We start from the raw sequence: 16,833 nt of genomic DNA, 5'->3' as shown, positions 1-16,833 counted from the left end.
ACTGTGTGTGTGGAGTTTGCACGTCCTCCCCGTGTCTGCATGGGTTTCCATCGGGTGCTCCAGTTTCCTCCCACACTCCAAAGATGTGCGGGTCAGGTTGATTGGCCATGCTAAATTGACCCTAGTGTCAGGGGATCAGCAGTTAAATATGTGGAGTTACGGGAATAGGGCCGGGGTGGGGTTGTGGTCAGTGCAGACTCGATGGGTCGAATGGCCTCCTTCTGCACTGTAAGGATTCTATGAAATGTAGAAGGACACCAAAATGTCTCTGAATACCAATGTTTATTTGCCTCTCACTTTAAAAAAATATTCTGTTTTTCCATTCTACCCAAAATGGATAATTACACATTTCCCCACATTATTCTCCACCTGCCACCTTGCCCACTCATTTAACCAGTTTTTTGATCCTTTTGCAGACTCTGTCCTTCTCTCAACTTCCAATCAAGCTTTGTATCATCAGTAAAGCTGAATACATTGACCTTGGTTTCTTCATAGATATAGATTATAAATTGTTGAAACTCAAGTACTGATCCTGGTAATACCCGATAGTTACACTCTTGCCATCCCAAAAATGACTTCTTTATTTCTATTTTTTTGCTATCTGCCTGTTAACCAATTCTCAATGTGCACTAATTTTTTTTATTCATTCATGGGACATGAGCGTCTCTGGCTGGCCAGCATTTATTGCCCATCCCTAGTTGCCCGAGGGCAATTGAGAGTTGACGACATTGCTGTGGCTCTGGAGTAACATGTAGGCCCGACTGGGTTAGGATGGCCGATTTCCTTCCCTGAAGGACATTAGTGAACCAGATGGGTTTTTCTGACAATCGACAATGGTTTCATGGTCATCAGTAGATTTTTCATTCCAGACAATTTTTATTGAATTCAAATTCCACCATCTGCCATGGCGGGATTCGAACACAGGCCCCCAGAACATTAACTAAGTTTCTAGTTAAATAATCTAGCGATAATACCACAAGTCATTGCCTCCCCTACTAATGCAGCAACTCTTGCTTGGCACCTTATCGAATACCTTTCAAAAATCCAAATATACTACACTCGCTGATTCTTCCTTATCTATCCTGCTAGATACATTCTCAAAAAACAATGATTTCCCCTTTATAAACTGTCAGTTGAAGTATGCAAAACTATTACCCCTACTATTTTCTGCTCCTTTCACCTTCACTGGCTTGCTTCTACAAGCTCCAATTGCAGCAAACAAGGGCAATCAACCCCATCCCCACCACTGCCCCTCTGAAACCAGCTCCAGGAAGTGTCAGTGTCCATCTTCCATGCCTATTGTAAAGAAGCTGACCTCCTGTAGCTGCTACTCATGGTTTAGTGCAGGAAAGCAGCACAGGGTAGACTATGGCCCACTACCCAGCACTATACAAGTCACTGTCAGTTCGTTCTACTTCAATGAATAATAAAGTGACAGAGATCCTGGTCACATATGTTTGGACTCTAATAACTCTCAATTAGTTTCCAAATCCTACACAGCATGCCGGATATATAACAGCGTTATGGTTAAGCTCCTTAATTGAGTTCCATTAAGAATACTAAGAATAATGCAAATTTAAATTATAAGTGTAAAAGATAAAACATGTCTTAAAATTTAAATTAAACTTGTAAAGAATAAAAACACAATGAAAAGTTTAAAACTTATAAAATCGTACAGCGCTAGAGGCTGCCATTTAACCCAACGTGCCTGTGGTTAGCTCTTTAAAGAGATATCCAATTTATCCTATTCTCCTTCATGTCCACTGGGTGTCATGGTGACTGGGAAATTGATACACCTGACATTATTTAATGTGTGCTGCCAATCCATGAATCCAGTTGTAAAGTTTGTCTTTGATCCAACTCACGCTACCATACTTTTAATATTGCTAGTCTATCACTCCTTACCGTATTCCTCCCTCTGCGCCGCCCGTAGTTCCTCCTCACAAGATTCTTGTAGTTCTCATTTTTCTTGGTTAAATAATAGTATAGAACGCAATCTGCTACACACTGAAGAAATAGAACAAGGGCACGTTAGGAGAATGCTACGCTTATGGTGAAACATTTATACAATTTTAGGCACGACTGTAGCAGGTTTGTCGTCTCAACACATTCAAAAGCCATTCTCCATATCATGGAGATACTTCACCATAGTTTCTCCATGTTGAGTCACTCTGCTTTTCAGAGATCGTCACGGACTAGAGCTACAAGTAAGATTAGTTTTGAATTACTCCAAACAAAAGCAGGCACAGAAATAATGGGCTCAACAGCCTCCTACAGAGTTGTAAACTTTGATAGTTCAATGATAAAGCCCTGTAATCTTTATCACAACTGCTCCATTCCAGGACACCTTAGTGGAGAGTTCAGTAATGGAACCCAGTTAGCACTTTCTCTGGACTGAATCAGATCTGGAATTATAGATGCAATGCAGAAGGGAACCATTGCGTCTGTGCCAGCTCTGTGAAAGTGTATCCAACTCTGCTACTCCTGTCCTGAACCCTGCAAACACTCTCCTTCAAATAGGTAGGTAAATCTGTTGCCGATCAATAGACTTTTGAGCAGTTAGAGCTCTTAAAATAAAAGGAACAGTAGCAACATAAACACAAAATTGGCTTGAGTGACAGGAAACAGAGAATAGTTATTATTGGATGTTTTTCAGGCAAGAGGTAAATTTGTAGTGGAGTTCCCCAGGGTCAGTGTTAAGACACTTGCTTTTCCCGATATATATCAATGATCTAGATTCTGGTGAACAGGAACAAATTCAAACTTTGTAGATGATATAAAACATGGCAGCTTTGTAAACTGCAAAGGTGGTCGCATTTCAAAAGGACATATGTAAGTTATGGAATGAATGGACAAGTGGCAGACATCCTGGGCCCAATCATCTTCAGCTGTTTCATTATAAGGTCAGAAGTGGAAACGTTCAGTGATGATTGCACAATGTTCAGTGCTATTTGAGGCTCCTCAGAAGTAGTGCATGCCCATATGTAACAAGACCTGGACAAATTTCAGGCTTGGGCTAAGTGGCATGTTAATATTCATGCCCCACAAGTGCTAAACAATGACCATCTCCAACAAGACATTCAAGGGCATTACCATGAGGAAAAATGTGAGGTACTTCACTTTCATAGAGAAAACAAGAAGAAACAGTATAAAACAATGGAAATGGCGAGATGAATATATGGCTTGAGGGATGGTGCAAGAGGGAGGGATTCAAATTCCTGAGGCATTGGAACCGGTTCTGGGGGAGGCGAGACCAGTACAAATTGAACGGTCTGCACCTGGGCAGGACTGAAACCAATGTCCTAGGGGCAGTGTTTTCTAGTGCTGTTGGGGAGGGTTTAAACTAATGTTGCAGGGGGATGGGAACCGATGCAGGAAGTCAGAGGGAAGTAAGGTGGGGACAGAAACAAAAGGCAGTAAAAGGAAAAGCGGAAGGCAGAGAAACCAAAGACAAAAATCAAAAAGGGTCATGGTACAGAGACTGTGGAGAACTCAGTGAATGGGTCCAGTAAGGCTAAGAGAAATAAAACACAGGGAGAGTGTACAAAACATGACTGGACAAATGGTCTGAAAAAGCAGAGTAAGAAGTTTAACAACACCAGGTTAAAGTACAACAGGTTTATTTGGTAGCAAAAGCTACACAAGCTTTCGGAGCCTTAAGCCCCTTCTTGAGGTGAGTGGGAATTCTGTACACAAACAGGGCATATAAAGACACAAACTCAATTTACATGGATAATGGTTGGAATGCGAATACTTACAGCTAATCAAGTCTTTAAGATACAAACAATGTGAGTGGAGAGAGCATCAAGACAGGCTAAAGAGATGTGTATTGTCTCCAGACAGGACAGCCAGTGAGACTCTGCAGGTCCAGGCAAGCTGTGGGGATTAGAAATAGTGTGACATGAACCCAATATCCCGGTTGAGGCCGTCCTCATGTGTGAGGCACTTGGCTATCAGTTTCTGCTCAGCGACTCTGCGTCGTCGTGTGTCGTGAAGGCCGCCTTGGAGAACGCTTACCCGAAGATCAGAGGCCGAATGCCCGTGACCGCTGAAGTGCTCCCCAACAGGAAGAGAACAGTCTTGCCTGGTGATTGTCGAGCGGTGTTCATTCATCCGTTGTCGCAGCGTCTGCATAGTTTCCCCAATGTACCATGCCTCGGGACATCCTTTCCTGAAGCGTATCAGGTAGACAACGTTGGCCGAGTTGCAAGAGTATGTACCGTGTACCTGGTGGATGATGTTCTCACGTGAGATGAAGGCATCTGTGTCGATGATCCAGCACGTCTTGCAGAGGTTGCTGTGGCAGGGTTGTGTGGTGTCATGGTCACTGTTCTCCTGAAGGCTGGGTAGTTTGCTGCAGACAATGGTCTGTTTGAGGTTGTTTGAAGGCAAGAAGTGGGGGTGTGGGGATGGCCTTGGCGAGATATTCATCTTCATCAATGACATGTTGAAGGCTCCGGAGGAGATGCCGTAGCTTCTCCGCTCCGGGGAAGTACTGGATGACGAAGGGTACTTTGTCCACCGTGTCCCGTGTTTGTCTTCTGAGGAGGTCGGTGCAATTTTTCGCTGTGGCGCGTTGGAACTGTTGATCGATGAGTCGAGCGCCATATCCTGTTCTTATGAGGGCATCTTTCAGCGTCTGGAGGTGTCTGTTGCGATCCTCCTCATCCGAGCAGATCCTGTGTATTCGGAGGGCTTGTCCGTAGGGGATGGCTTCTTTAACGTGTTTAGGGTGGAAGCTGGAGAAGTGGAGCATTGTGAGGTTATCCATGGGCTTGAGGTATAGTGAGGTGCTGAGGTGACCGTAATTAATGGAGATGCGTGTGTCCAAGAATGCAACCGATTCCGGAGAGTAGTCCATGGTGAGTCTGATGGTGGGATGGAACTTGTTGATGTCATCATATAGCTGTTTCAGTGATTGTTCACCATGAGTCCAAAGGAAGAAAATGTCATCGATGTATCTAGTGTATAGCATTGGTTGAAGGTCCTGTGAGGTGAAGAAGTCTTGTTCGAACCTGTGCATGAAGATGTTGGCATATTGAGGTGCGAATATGGTCCCCATGGCTGTTCCGTGTGTCTGGATGAAGAACTGGTTGTTGAAGGTGAAGATATTGTGGTCCAGGATGAAGCGGATGAGTTGTAAAATTGCATCTGGAAACTGGCAGTTGTCAGCGCTGAGCACTGAGGCCGTTGCAGCAATGCCATCATCGTGAGGGATGCTGGTGTAGAGTGCCGAGACACCCATTGTGACGAGGAGCGCTCCTGGTTCAACTGCTCCATGTGTGCCGAGTTTCTGTAGGAAGTCCGTAGTGTCGCGACAAAAGCTGGGGGTTCTTTGTACAATGGGTTTCAGGATGACCTCGATATAGCCGGAGAGGTTCTCGCACAGGGTCCCATTGTCATGGAATAATTTCATTATTCATGTCAATTGAGTTTGTGTCTTTATATGCCCTGTTTGTGAACAGAATTCCCACTCACCTGAAGAAGGGGCTTAAGGCTCCGAAAGCTTGTGTGGCTTTTGCTACCAAATAAACCTGTTGGACTTTAACCTGGTGTTGTCAAACTTCTTACTGTGTTTACCCCAGTCCAACGCCAGCATCTCCACATTCTGAAAAAGCAGGACAGAGAGCAAGGGAAGTCTAGATTAAACTGCATTTATTTCAATGCAAGAGGCCTGACGGGCAAGGCAGATGAACTCAGGACATGGATGGGTACATGGGACTAGGATATTATAGCTATTACTGAGACATGGTTAAGGGAGGGGCAGGGCTGGCAGCTCAATGGTCCAGGCTATAGATGATATAGGAAAGATAGAATAGGAGGTAAGAGAGGAGGGGGAGTTGCACTTTTGATTCGGGAAAGCATCACGGCCGTACTGAGGGGATATATCCGAGGGTTCGTCCACTGAGTCTATATGGGTAGAACTGAGAAATAAGAAGGGAGAGACCACTTTGATAAGGTTGTACTATAGGCCCCCAAATAGTCAGCGGGAAATTGAGGAGCAAATATGTAAGATGATTACAGATAGCTCCAAGAAAAATAGGGTGGTAATAGTAGGAGACTTTAACTTTCCCAACATTGACTGGGACAGCCATAGTATTAGAGGGTTGGATGGAGAGAAATTTGTTGAGTGTATTCAGGAGGAATTTCTCATTCAGTATGTGGATGGCCTGACTAAAGAGGGGGCAAAACTTGATCTCCACTTGGGAAATAAGGAAGGGCAGGTGACAGAAGTGTGAGTGAGGGATCACTTTGGGGCCAGTGACCACAATTCCATTAGTTTTAAGATAGCTATGGAGAACAATAGGTCTGACCCAAAAGTTAAAATTCTAAATTGGGGTAAGGCCAATTTTGATGGTATTAGACGGGAACTTTCAAAAGTTGATTGGGGGAGTCGGTTGGAAGGCAAAGGGATGTCTGGTAAGTGGGAGGCTTTCAAAAATGTGTTAACCAGGGTTCAGGGTAAGCACATTCCTTTTAGAGTGAAGGGCAAGGCTGGTAGAAGTAGGGACTGGGGATATTGAGGCCCTGGTCAAAAAGGAGACGGCATATGATATACATAGGCAGCTGGGATCAAGTGGATCCCTAGAGTATAGAGGCTGTTGCAGTAGAGTTAAGAAAGCAATCAGGAGGGCAAAAAGAGACACTGTTTTGGCAGATAAGGCAAAGGAGAATCCAAAGAGCTTCTACAAATACATAAAGGACAAAAAAATAACTGGGGAGAGAGTAGGGCCTCTTAAGGATCAACAAGATTATCTATATGCGGATCCACAAGAGATGGGCGAGATCCTATATGAATATTTCTCATCGGTATTTACTGTTGAGAAAGGCTATGTTAGGGAACTTGGGGAAATAAATAGTGATGTCTTGAGGAGTGTACATATTACAGGGAAGGAGATGCTGGAAGTCTTAAAGTGCATCAAGGTAGACAAATCCCAGGACCTGTATCCCAGGACATTGTGGGAGGCTAGGAAGGAAATTGCGGGTCCCCTAACAGAGATATTTGAATCATCGATAGTCACAGGTGAAGATTGGAGGGTAGCAAATGTTGTGCCTTTGTTTAAGAAGGGCTGCAGGGAAAAGCCTGGGAACTAGACTGGTGAGCCTAATGTCTGTAGTGGGTAAGTTGTTAGAAGGTATTCTGAGAGACAGGATCTACAGGCATTTAGAGAGACAAGGACTGATTAGGGACAGTCAGCATGGCTTTCTGAGTGGAAAAGCATTGGTCAGACCGTTAAATATAGGAGTTGGGAATCTTGTTGAAGTTTTACAAGACATTAGTAAGGCCACACTTGGAATACTGTGTACAGTTCTGGTCATCCTATTATAGAAAGGATATTATTAAAGTCGAAAGGGTGCAGAAAAGATTTACTAGGATGCTACTGGGATTTGATGTTTTGAGTTATAAAGAGAGGCTGGATAGACTGGGACTTTTTTCTCTGGAGCGTGGGAGGCTTTGGGTGATCTTATGGAGGTCTACAAAATAGTGAGGGGCATAGATCAGCGAGAGAGTCAACATCTTTTCCCAAAGATAGGGGAGCCTAAAACTAGAAGGCATAGGTTTGCACCTGGTTAGGTGCATTGACCTGAACAGGTTTGGAGTGTAGCGACTAGGGGAATTTCACAGTAACTTTATTGCAGTGTCTTACTTGTGACTAATAAATAAACTTTTAACTTTACTTTAAGGTGAGAGGGGAGAGATTCAAAAGAGTCCAGTGGGGCAATTTGTTTCACTCAGAGAACATAGAACATAGAACATAGAACATTACAGCGCAGAACAGGCCCTTCGGCCCACGATGTTGCACCGACCAGTTAAAAAAAAAAACTGTGACCCTCCAACCTAAACCAATTTCTTTTCGTCCATGAACCTATCTACGGATCTCTTAAACGCCCCCAAACTAGGCGCATTTACTACTGATGCTGGCAGGGCATTCCAATCCCTCACCACCCTCTGGGTAAAGAACCTACCCCTGACATCGGTTCTATAACTACCCCCCCTCAATTTAAAGCCATGCCCCCTCGTGCTGGATTTCTCCATCAGAGGAAAAAGGCTATCACTATCCACCCTATCTAAACCTCTAATCATCTTATATGTTTCAATAAGATCCCCTCTTAGCCGCCGCCTTTCCAGCGAAAACAATCCCAAATCCCTCAGCCTCTCCTCATAGGATCTCCCCTCCATACCAGGCAACATCCTGGTAAACCTCCTCTGCACCCTCTCCAAAGCCTCCACATCCTTCCTGTAATGTGGGGACCAGAACTGCACACAGTACTCCAAGTGCGGCCGCACCAGAGTTGTGTACAGTTGCAACATAACGCTACGACTCCTAAATTCAATCCCCCTACCAATAAACGCCAAGACACCATATGCCTTCTTAACAACCTTATCTACTTGATTCCCAACTTTCAGGGATCTATGCACACATACACCTAGATCCCTCTGCTCCTCCACACTATTCAAAGTCCTCCCGTTAGCCCTATACTCAACACATCTGTTATTCCTACCAAAGTGAATTACCTCACACTTCTCCGCATTAAACTCCATCCGCCACCTCTCGGCCCAACTTTGCAACCTGTCTAAGTCTTCCTGCAAACTACGACACCCTTCCTCACTGTCTACCACACCACCGACTTTGGTGTCATCAGCAAATTTGCTAATCCACCCAACTATACCCTCATCCAGATCATTAATAAATATTACAAACAGCAGTGGCCCCAAAACAGATCCCTGAGGTACACCACTTGTAACCGCACTCCATGATGAATATTTACTATCAACCAAGAGGGTAGGTAAATGTCTGGAACGAGCTGCCAGAAGCAGTAGTCGGGACAGGTACAATTTTGTCTTTTTAAAAGCATTTAGACAGTTACATGGGTAAGATGGGTATCAAGGGATATGGGCCTTTATCTGAATGGGTACAATGTGCAGGGTTACGGGAGGGAAGGCAGGAAAATGGCACCTTTCTGTGATGGAACTATTCTGCAATTCTGCATCCAACTCCATTTTGAAAGATATTACTGAATCTTCCTCTATGGGGCAGCACGGTGGCACAGTGGTTAGCACTGCTGCCTCACAGCGCTAGGGATCTGGGTTCGATTCCCAGCTTGGGTCACTGTCTGTGTGGAGTTTTCACATTCTCCCCGTGTCTGCGTGGGTTTCCTTCAGGTGCTCCGCTTTCCTCCTACAGTCCAAAAGATGTGCAGGTTAGGCAGATTGGCCGTGCTAAATTCTCCCTCAGTTACCCGAACGGGGGCCGGAGTGTGGCGACTAGGGGATTCTCACAGTAACTTCATTGCAGTGTTAACATAAGCCTACTTGTGACTGATAAATAAATTTTTAAAAACTTTTACCATGACACAGAGTCTACAGAGAGATATAGACAGATTAAGCGAGTCAGCAAAAACCTGGCAGATGGAATATAATGGAGGAAAATGTGAAGTTATGCATATAAGAATAAAGGCGCTGAATAGTATTTATATGGAGAAAGACTGCAGAATGCTGCAACACAGAGGGATTTGAGGGTCCTCGTGCATAAATCACAGCATGCAAGTTCTGCAGGTAATAGGGAAGGCAAATGGAATGTTGGCCTTTCTTTCAATTGGAATAGAATATAAAAATAGGGAAGTCTTGCTAAAACTATACAAGGCACTAGTTAAACCACACCTGCAATATTGTGAATAGTTTCGGTCCCTTTATCCAAGGAAAGATATACCAATAGGCGGCACGGTGGCACAGTGGTTAGCACTGCTGCCTCACAGCACCAGGGACCCGGGTTTGATTCGCGGCATGGGTCACTGTCTGTGTGGAGTTTGCACATTCTCCCAGTGTCTCCATGGGTTTCCTCCGAGTGCTCTGGTTTCCTCACAGAGTCTGAAAAACGTGGTGGTTAGGTGCATTGACCCAAACAGGTGCAGGAGTGTGACGACTAGGGAAATTTCACAGTAACTTCATTGCAAATGTTAACGTAAGCCTTACTTGTGACTAATAAATAAACTTTTAAAAAAACTTTAACATTGGAAGCAGTCCAGAGAAGGTTCACTAGGTTGATCCTGGGTATGGAGGAATTTTCATTTGAGGAGATGTTGAGTAGGTTGGGCCTGTACTCATTGGAGTTAAGAAGAATGAGAGGCTACTTTGCTGAGAAATATAAATTCTCAGGGGGCTTGCTGGCGTAGATGCTGAGAGGTTGTTTCCTATGTGGGAAAATTAAAACCAGAGGGTAGAGTAAGGGAGATATCCATTTACAACAGAGATGAGGAGGAATTCCTTCTCTCAGAAGGTACTTAATCTGTGGAATTGTTTACTGCAGAGGCTGTGGGTCATTAAGTGTGTTCAAGATTGAGATACACATATTTTTAATCAGTGAGGGAATCAAGGGTTACGGGGATGAGGTTGGAAACTGGAGTTACGGATTGTCATATCAGGTCAGTCATGATCTTATTGATAGGTGGAGCCGACTTGATGAGCCAAATGGCCTACTGCTGCTCCTACATCTTATGGTCACCATCTGATCAGAACCTTTTAGAACCCAACTTATATCTGTCTGAGCCCACAACCCTGAGGCTCCAGTGCCCTGGACACAAGTGTGAAATGGTATTGGGGCAAAAAGAGAAAAGTGGCATTTTCCATCAGCAACTACTTCCATCTGAACTCGCTGAATGTACCAGTTGATAACTACTCAGTGCGTGTTAGAGCTCTGCAACAGAGAGCTTCAGGGAGCACTGCATGAGAAGTTTTGATTGTAACAGTCTCATCGGAAGTACTACTTGCATCTTGTACTCACTATCTCAAAATGTGAAGCACTTGAGCTGCATGATCCGGAATCATTATTATGGCAGAGAGACTACACAGCAGCTTGTAACTGAGTGCTTATCAAAGGCAGCTCCTGTACGGACCACAATTGAGATTTTTCCCTTTCAAACCCATGTTGCTCCTATTTTGATGACTGTCTAAATGCATGGGTTTGTGATGCATGACCAAAGAATGAAAGTTTATAGGAGAGTAGATAATGGAACATTTCCCAAATTGAAACCAGGTTGATAGAAGTATGCTGTGATCACGACCTGTGACAAATCCTAACCCGACAGTTGGCTTATAGAATCATAGTATCCTGACAATGCAGGAGGCCATTCGGCCCATTGAGTCTGCACCGACCACAATCTTCCTAGGCCCTATCCCCCTAACCTCATGTATTTACCCTGCTAATCCCCCTGATACCATGGGGCAATTTAGCATGGCCAATCCACTTAACCTGCACCTTTTTGGACTGTGGGAGGAAACTGGAGTACCCGGAGGAAACCTGCGCAGACATGGGGAGAATGTGCAAACTTGGCACAGAGTGACCTGAGGCTGGAATCGAACCCAGGTCCCTGGCGCTGAGAGGCAGCAGTGCTAACCACTGTGCCGCCCCTACTTTACAGCATAAACGTACTTGTGCCTAATTGCTGTAAGCTCCACCATCTCCTGATACCCTCTACAGGGTGTTCAGGAATCACTGAGCTCACTTAGCAGCATGGATACTATTTTACCTTTACCATCTCTAACAATCCTTCTTCTCCTCTTTTCAACTCCAAGTATTTTCTTTTCAATTTTGGTCTTGATCTCTTTCACAATAGTCACCATTGCAGTTAAATTCTTGTCTGGTTATTGATACAGATCTGTTAGTATCAGGGCCAAGCATTACGTGATGTGCAAACTCAAACTTTTTTAAAAATACACTGCCAGTGAACGTCCCAATATCCTGAATATCCTGTACAGTTACACAGTAAGTTCAGTATATTTCACTCTCTGACTCCCTCCATCAGTGCCTCATTTACAGACAAATGCCTGAAACGACACTTTGTTTCAGTCAAAACGTTTTTTCATTTTTTCAGTATTTAAACGTCAAGTTGGCAACATCTTCAGCCGTGGATGGGTGACAGATGCAAACAGAACAAGAGAACTTTCATTTATTCATGGAATGTGGGAGTCAATGGCTGGACCAGCATTTATTACTGATTCCCAAGTGCCCCAGAGAAGGTGGTGGTGACTGGATTCTTGAACCACTGCAGTCCATGTGGTGTAGGTGCACCCACAGTGCTGTTAGGAAGGCAGTTCCAGAATTTTGACCAGGCAATATTGAAGATACAGCGATATATTTCCAAGTCAGGATGGTGAGTGGCTTGGAGGGAAACTTGCAGGTGGTGGTGTTCTCATGCACGTGCTGCATTTGTCTAAGTGGTAGAGGTTGTGGGCTTGGAAAGTGCTGTAAAATGAGCATTGCTGAGATGCTGCAGTATATCTTATAGATGATGCACACTCCTGTCACTCTGCGTCAGTGGTGGAGGGAGCGGATGTTGAAGGTGATAAACGGATGCCAATCATGAAAGCAACTAGGTCCTGGAAGATGTCAAGCTTCTGGAGTGTTGCTGGAGCTAAACTTGCCCAGGTAAGTGGAGCATATTCTGCCACACTCTTGACTTGTGAATAGTGGACAGCCTTTGGGGAGTCAGGAAGTTGTTCTTTGCTGCAGGATTCCTAGCCTTTGACCTGTTCTTGTAGCCACAGTATTTATTTCGTTGATCCAGTTCAGTTTCTGGTTAATGGTAACCCCCAGGATGTTGATAGTGGGATATTTAGGGCGGCACGGTAGCACAGTGGTTAGCACTGCTGCTTCACAGCTCCAGGGTCCTGGGTTCGATTCCCGGCTCGGGTCACTGTCTGTGTGGAGTTTGCACATTCTCCTCGTGTCTGCGTGGGTTTCCTCCGGGTGCTCCGGTTTCCTCCCACAGTCCAAAGATGTGCGGGTTAGGTTGATTGGCCAGGTTAAAAATTGCCCCTTAGAGTCCTGAGATGCGTAGGTTAGAGGGATTAGCAGGTAAATATGTGGGGATAGGGCCTGGGTGGGATTGTGGTCGGTGCAGACTCGATGGGCCGAATGGCCTCCTTCTGCACTGTTGGGTTTCTATGATTTCTATATTTAGCAATGGTATTGCCATTGAATGTCAAGGGGCGATGGTTGGAGGTGAGACTCCATCCCATTCTCCCAGATTCTCCGTCCTATCTGTTCCAATGATGCCACCTTCAAAAACAGTCAGACATGTCTGCCATTTTCCTCAACCAAGGTTTCCTGTGGTTGACAGGACACTCAATTGTGTCTGACCTATTTCCCGCACCTCTACCCTTACCCCTTCCTCCCCCTCCCACAGCCATGACAGGGTCCCTCATCCCACCAGCTTCCACAGTCAAAGGATCATCCTCCACCATTTCAGCCAACTCCAACATGATGCCACCATGAAACACATGTTCCTCTCATCTCCACTTAGAATCATAGAAATCCTACAGTGCAGGAGGCGGCCATTCGGCCCATCGAGTCTGCACCGACCACAATCCCACGCAGGCCCTACCCCCACATATTTTACCCGCTAATCCCTCTAACCTACGCATCCCAGGACTCTAAGGGACAATTTTTTTTAACCTGGCCAATCAACCTAACCCGCATATCTTGCAAAGACAGGCGACTACCAAGTAGATTAACGAATGAGTGGTTTATTGAGATGACATAGAAACTAGAAGGAGTAGGCCATTCGGCCCCTCAAGCCTCTCCACCATTCATTTTGATCATGGGTGATCATCAAATTCAATATCCTGATCCTGCCTCCACTACCCCCCCCCCCCCCCCCCACCCACCCCCAATATCCCTTGATCCTTTTAGCACTAGAGCCATATCTAATTTCTTCTTGAAATCAGTTAACATTTTGGCCTCAACTACATTCTATGGAAGTGAATTCCACACATTCACCACTCTCTGAATGAAGAAATTTCTCCTCACCTCAGTTCTAAAAGGTTTATCCCTTATCCTCAAACTATGACCACGAGTTCTGGACTCCCCACCATTGGGAACATTCTTTCTGAATCTACTCTGTCTAACCCTGTTAGAATTTTATAAATTTCTATGAGATCCCCTCTCACTCTTCTAAACTCCAGTGAACATAATCCTAACCAACTTAACCGAACATTTAGAAAGATGCGGATTCATCCGGGAGAGTCAGCATGGATTCGTGAAGGGCAAGTCGTGCCTCACAAATTTGATTGAATTTTTTGAGGAGGTAACTAAGTGTGTTGATGAAGGTAGGGCAGTTGATGTCATATACATGGATTTTAGTAAGGCGTTTGATAAGGTCCCCCATGGTCGGCTTATGATGAAAGTGAGGAGGTGTGGGATAGAGGGAAAGTTGGCCCATTGGATAGGTAACTGGCTGTCTGATCGAAGACAGAGGGTGGTGGTGGATGGAAAATTTTCGGATTGGAGGCAGGTTGCTAGCGGAGTGCCACAGGGATCAGTGCTTGGTCCTCTGCTCTTTGTGATTTTTATTAATGACTTAGAGGAGGGGGCTGAAGGGTGGATCAGTAAATTTGCTGATGACACCAAGATTGGTGGAGTAGTGGATGAGGTGGAGGGCTGTTGTAGGCTGCAAAGAGACATAGATAGGATGCAAAGTTGGGCTGAAAAATGGCAAATGGAGTTTAACCCTGATAAATGTGAGGTGATTCATTTTGGTAGGACAAATTTAAATGTGGATTACAGGGTCAAAGGTAGGGTTCTGAAGACTGTGGAGGAACAGAGAGATCTTGGGGTTCATATCCACAGATCTCTAAAGGTTGCCACTCAAGTGGATAGAGCTGTGAAGAAGGCCTATAGTGTGTTAGCTTTTATTAACAGGGGGTTGGAGTTTAAGAGCCGTGGGGTTATGCTGCAACTGTACAGGACCTTGGTGAGACCACATTTGGAATATTGTGTGCAGTTCTGGTCACCTCACTAATAGGAAGGATGTGGAAGCGCTGGAAAGAGTGCAGAGGAGATTTACCAGGATGCTGCCTGGTTTGGAGGGTAGGTCTTATGAGGAAAGGTTGAGGGAGCTAGGGCTGTTCTCTCTGGAGCAGAGGAGGCTGAGGGGAGACGTAATAGAGGTTTATAAAATGATGAAGGGGATAGATAGAGTGAACGTTGAAAGACTATTTCCTCGGGTGGATGGAGCTATTACAAGGGGGCATAACTATAGGGTTCGTGGTGGGAGATACAGGAAGGATATCAGAGGTAGGTTCTTTACGCAGAGAGTGGTTGGGGTGTGGAATGGACTGCCTGCAGTGATAGTGGAGTCAGACACTTTAGGAACATTTAAGCGGTTATTGGATAGGCACATGGAGCACACCAGGATGATAGGGAGTGGGATAGCTTGATCTTGGTTTCAGATAAAGCTCGGCACAACATCGTGGGCCGAAGGGCCTGTTCTGTGCTGTTCTATGTTCTATGTTAATCTCTCCTCATTTGACAGACCATCCCAGGATTCAGCCTGGTAAACCTTCGCTGTTCTCCCTCTATAGCAAGGATATCCTTCCTCAGATAAGGACACCAAAACTGCACACAATTCTCCAGATATGGCCTCACCAATACCCTGTACAATTGCAGCTAAACATCCCTCTCCCTATGAAGGCCAACATACCATTTGCCTTCTTTACAGCCTGCTGTACTTGCATGCTTACTTTCAGCGACTCATGCAAGAGGACACCAAGTCTCGTTGAGTATCCACCTCTCTCAATTTACACCCATTCAAGTAATAATCTGCCTCCCGATTATTGCTACCAAAGTGGATAACCTCACATTTATCTCCATTATTATGCATTTACCATGCAGATGCCCACACACTCAATCTGTCCAAATCACACTGAAGCACCTCTGCATCCTCTTCACAGCTCACCCTCCCACCCAACTTCGTATCACCTGCAAATTTGGAGATGATACATTCACTTTCCTCTTCCAAATCATTAATATCTAATGTGAACAGTTGGGGTCCCAGATCCCTGCGGAACCCCACTAGTCACTGACTGCCAATCAAAAAAAGACCCATTTATGCCAACTCTTTGCTTCCTAACTAATCTCCTTTAGGCAAGGAAATCTGCCGTCCTTACCTGGTTTGACTTAAATGTGACTTCAGAGCCACAACAATGTAGTTGACTCTCATCTGCCCTCGGGTAAATAGGGATGGGCAATAAATGCTGGCCAGCCAGTGATACCCATGTCCCGTGAATGAGTAAAAAAACAGCTTTCTATCCATCTCAAGACATTACCTGCAATCCCATGTGCTTTAACTTTACATAGTGGTCTCATATGTAAGACCTCGTTGAAAGCCTCCTAAAAGTCCAAAATAAACCACACCCACTGGTTCTCCTCGGTCAACTCCACTAGTTACATCCTTTTGAGCAAGAGGTCAGCGAGAGCATGCCCTCCACCCTGGAAGCCTGAGATGAACCTGGATGCAAGGTCATCATTGCAGATGTCAGAGCAGCATTCTCGAAGGTCAACCCAGGGAAAGCGACTGGCCCGGACGAGGTACCCAGACAAGCACTCAGATCCTGCGCGGATCAGCTGGCGGGGGTATTCGCAGACATCTTCAACCTCTCTTTACAACAATCTGAGGTCCCTATCTGCTTCAAGAAGATGACCATCATCCCGGTACCAAAGAAACGCCAGGCAGCGTACCTTAATGACTATCGTCGGGTGGCTCTGACATCCATCATTATGAAGTGCTTCAAAAGGTTAGTCATGGCACAAATCAATTCCAGTCTCCTGGACTGCCTGGATCCATTACAGTTTGCCTCCCGCCGCAACAAGTCCACAGCAGATGCCATCTCCTGGCCCTGCACACAACCCTGGAACACCGAGATAACAAAGAGACTTATGTCAGACTTCCTATTTATTGACTATGGCTCAGCCTTCAACACCATTATTCCTACAAAACATATCCTCAAACTCCGTGGCGTGGGTCTTGGCACCTCCCTCTGCAACTGGGCCC

The 16,833-nt window shown here is 45.2% G+C and overlaps 1 protein-coding gene across 25 annotated transcripts in view; it reads right to left on the bottom strand.

Annotated features, from left to right (window-relative positions):
- ncor1 (nuclear receptor corepressor 1) overlaps nt 1-16,833 on the bottom strand; it is a 376,647-nt gene that overhangs the window by 191,985 nt on the left and 167,829 nt on the right. For all 25 annotated transcript variants that reach the window (XM_078224546.1, XM_078224545.1, XM_078224544.1 and 22 more), the window contains exon 14: nt 1,906-2,007. In XM_078224546.1, the coding sequence (XP_078080672.1) occupies nt 1,906-2,007 (102 nt within the window). The remainder of the gene's footprint in view (nt 1-1,905; nt 2,008-16,833) is intronic.

This window comes from Mustelus asterias, chromosome 12, assembly GCF_964213995.1.
Source record: "Mustelus asterias chromosome 12, sMusAst1.hap1.1, whole genome shotgun sequence".
NCBI lineage: Eukaryota > Metazoa > Chordata > Chondrichthyes > Carcharhiniformes > Triakidae > Mustelus > Mustelus asterias.
The sequence above is the reverse complement of the archived record's forward strand: the minus strand, read 5'-3'. Positions and strand labels throughout refer to the sequence as shown.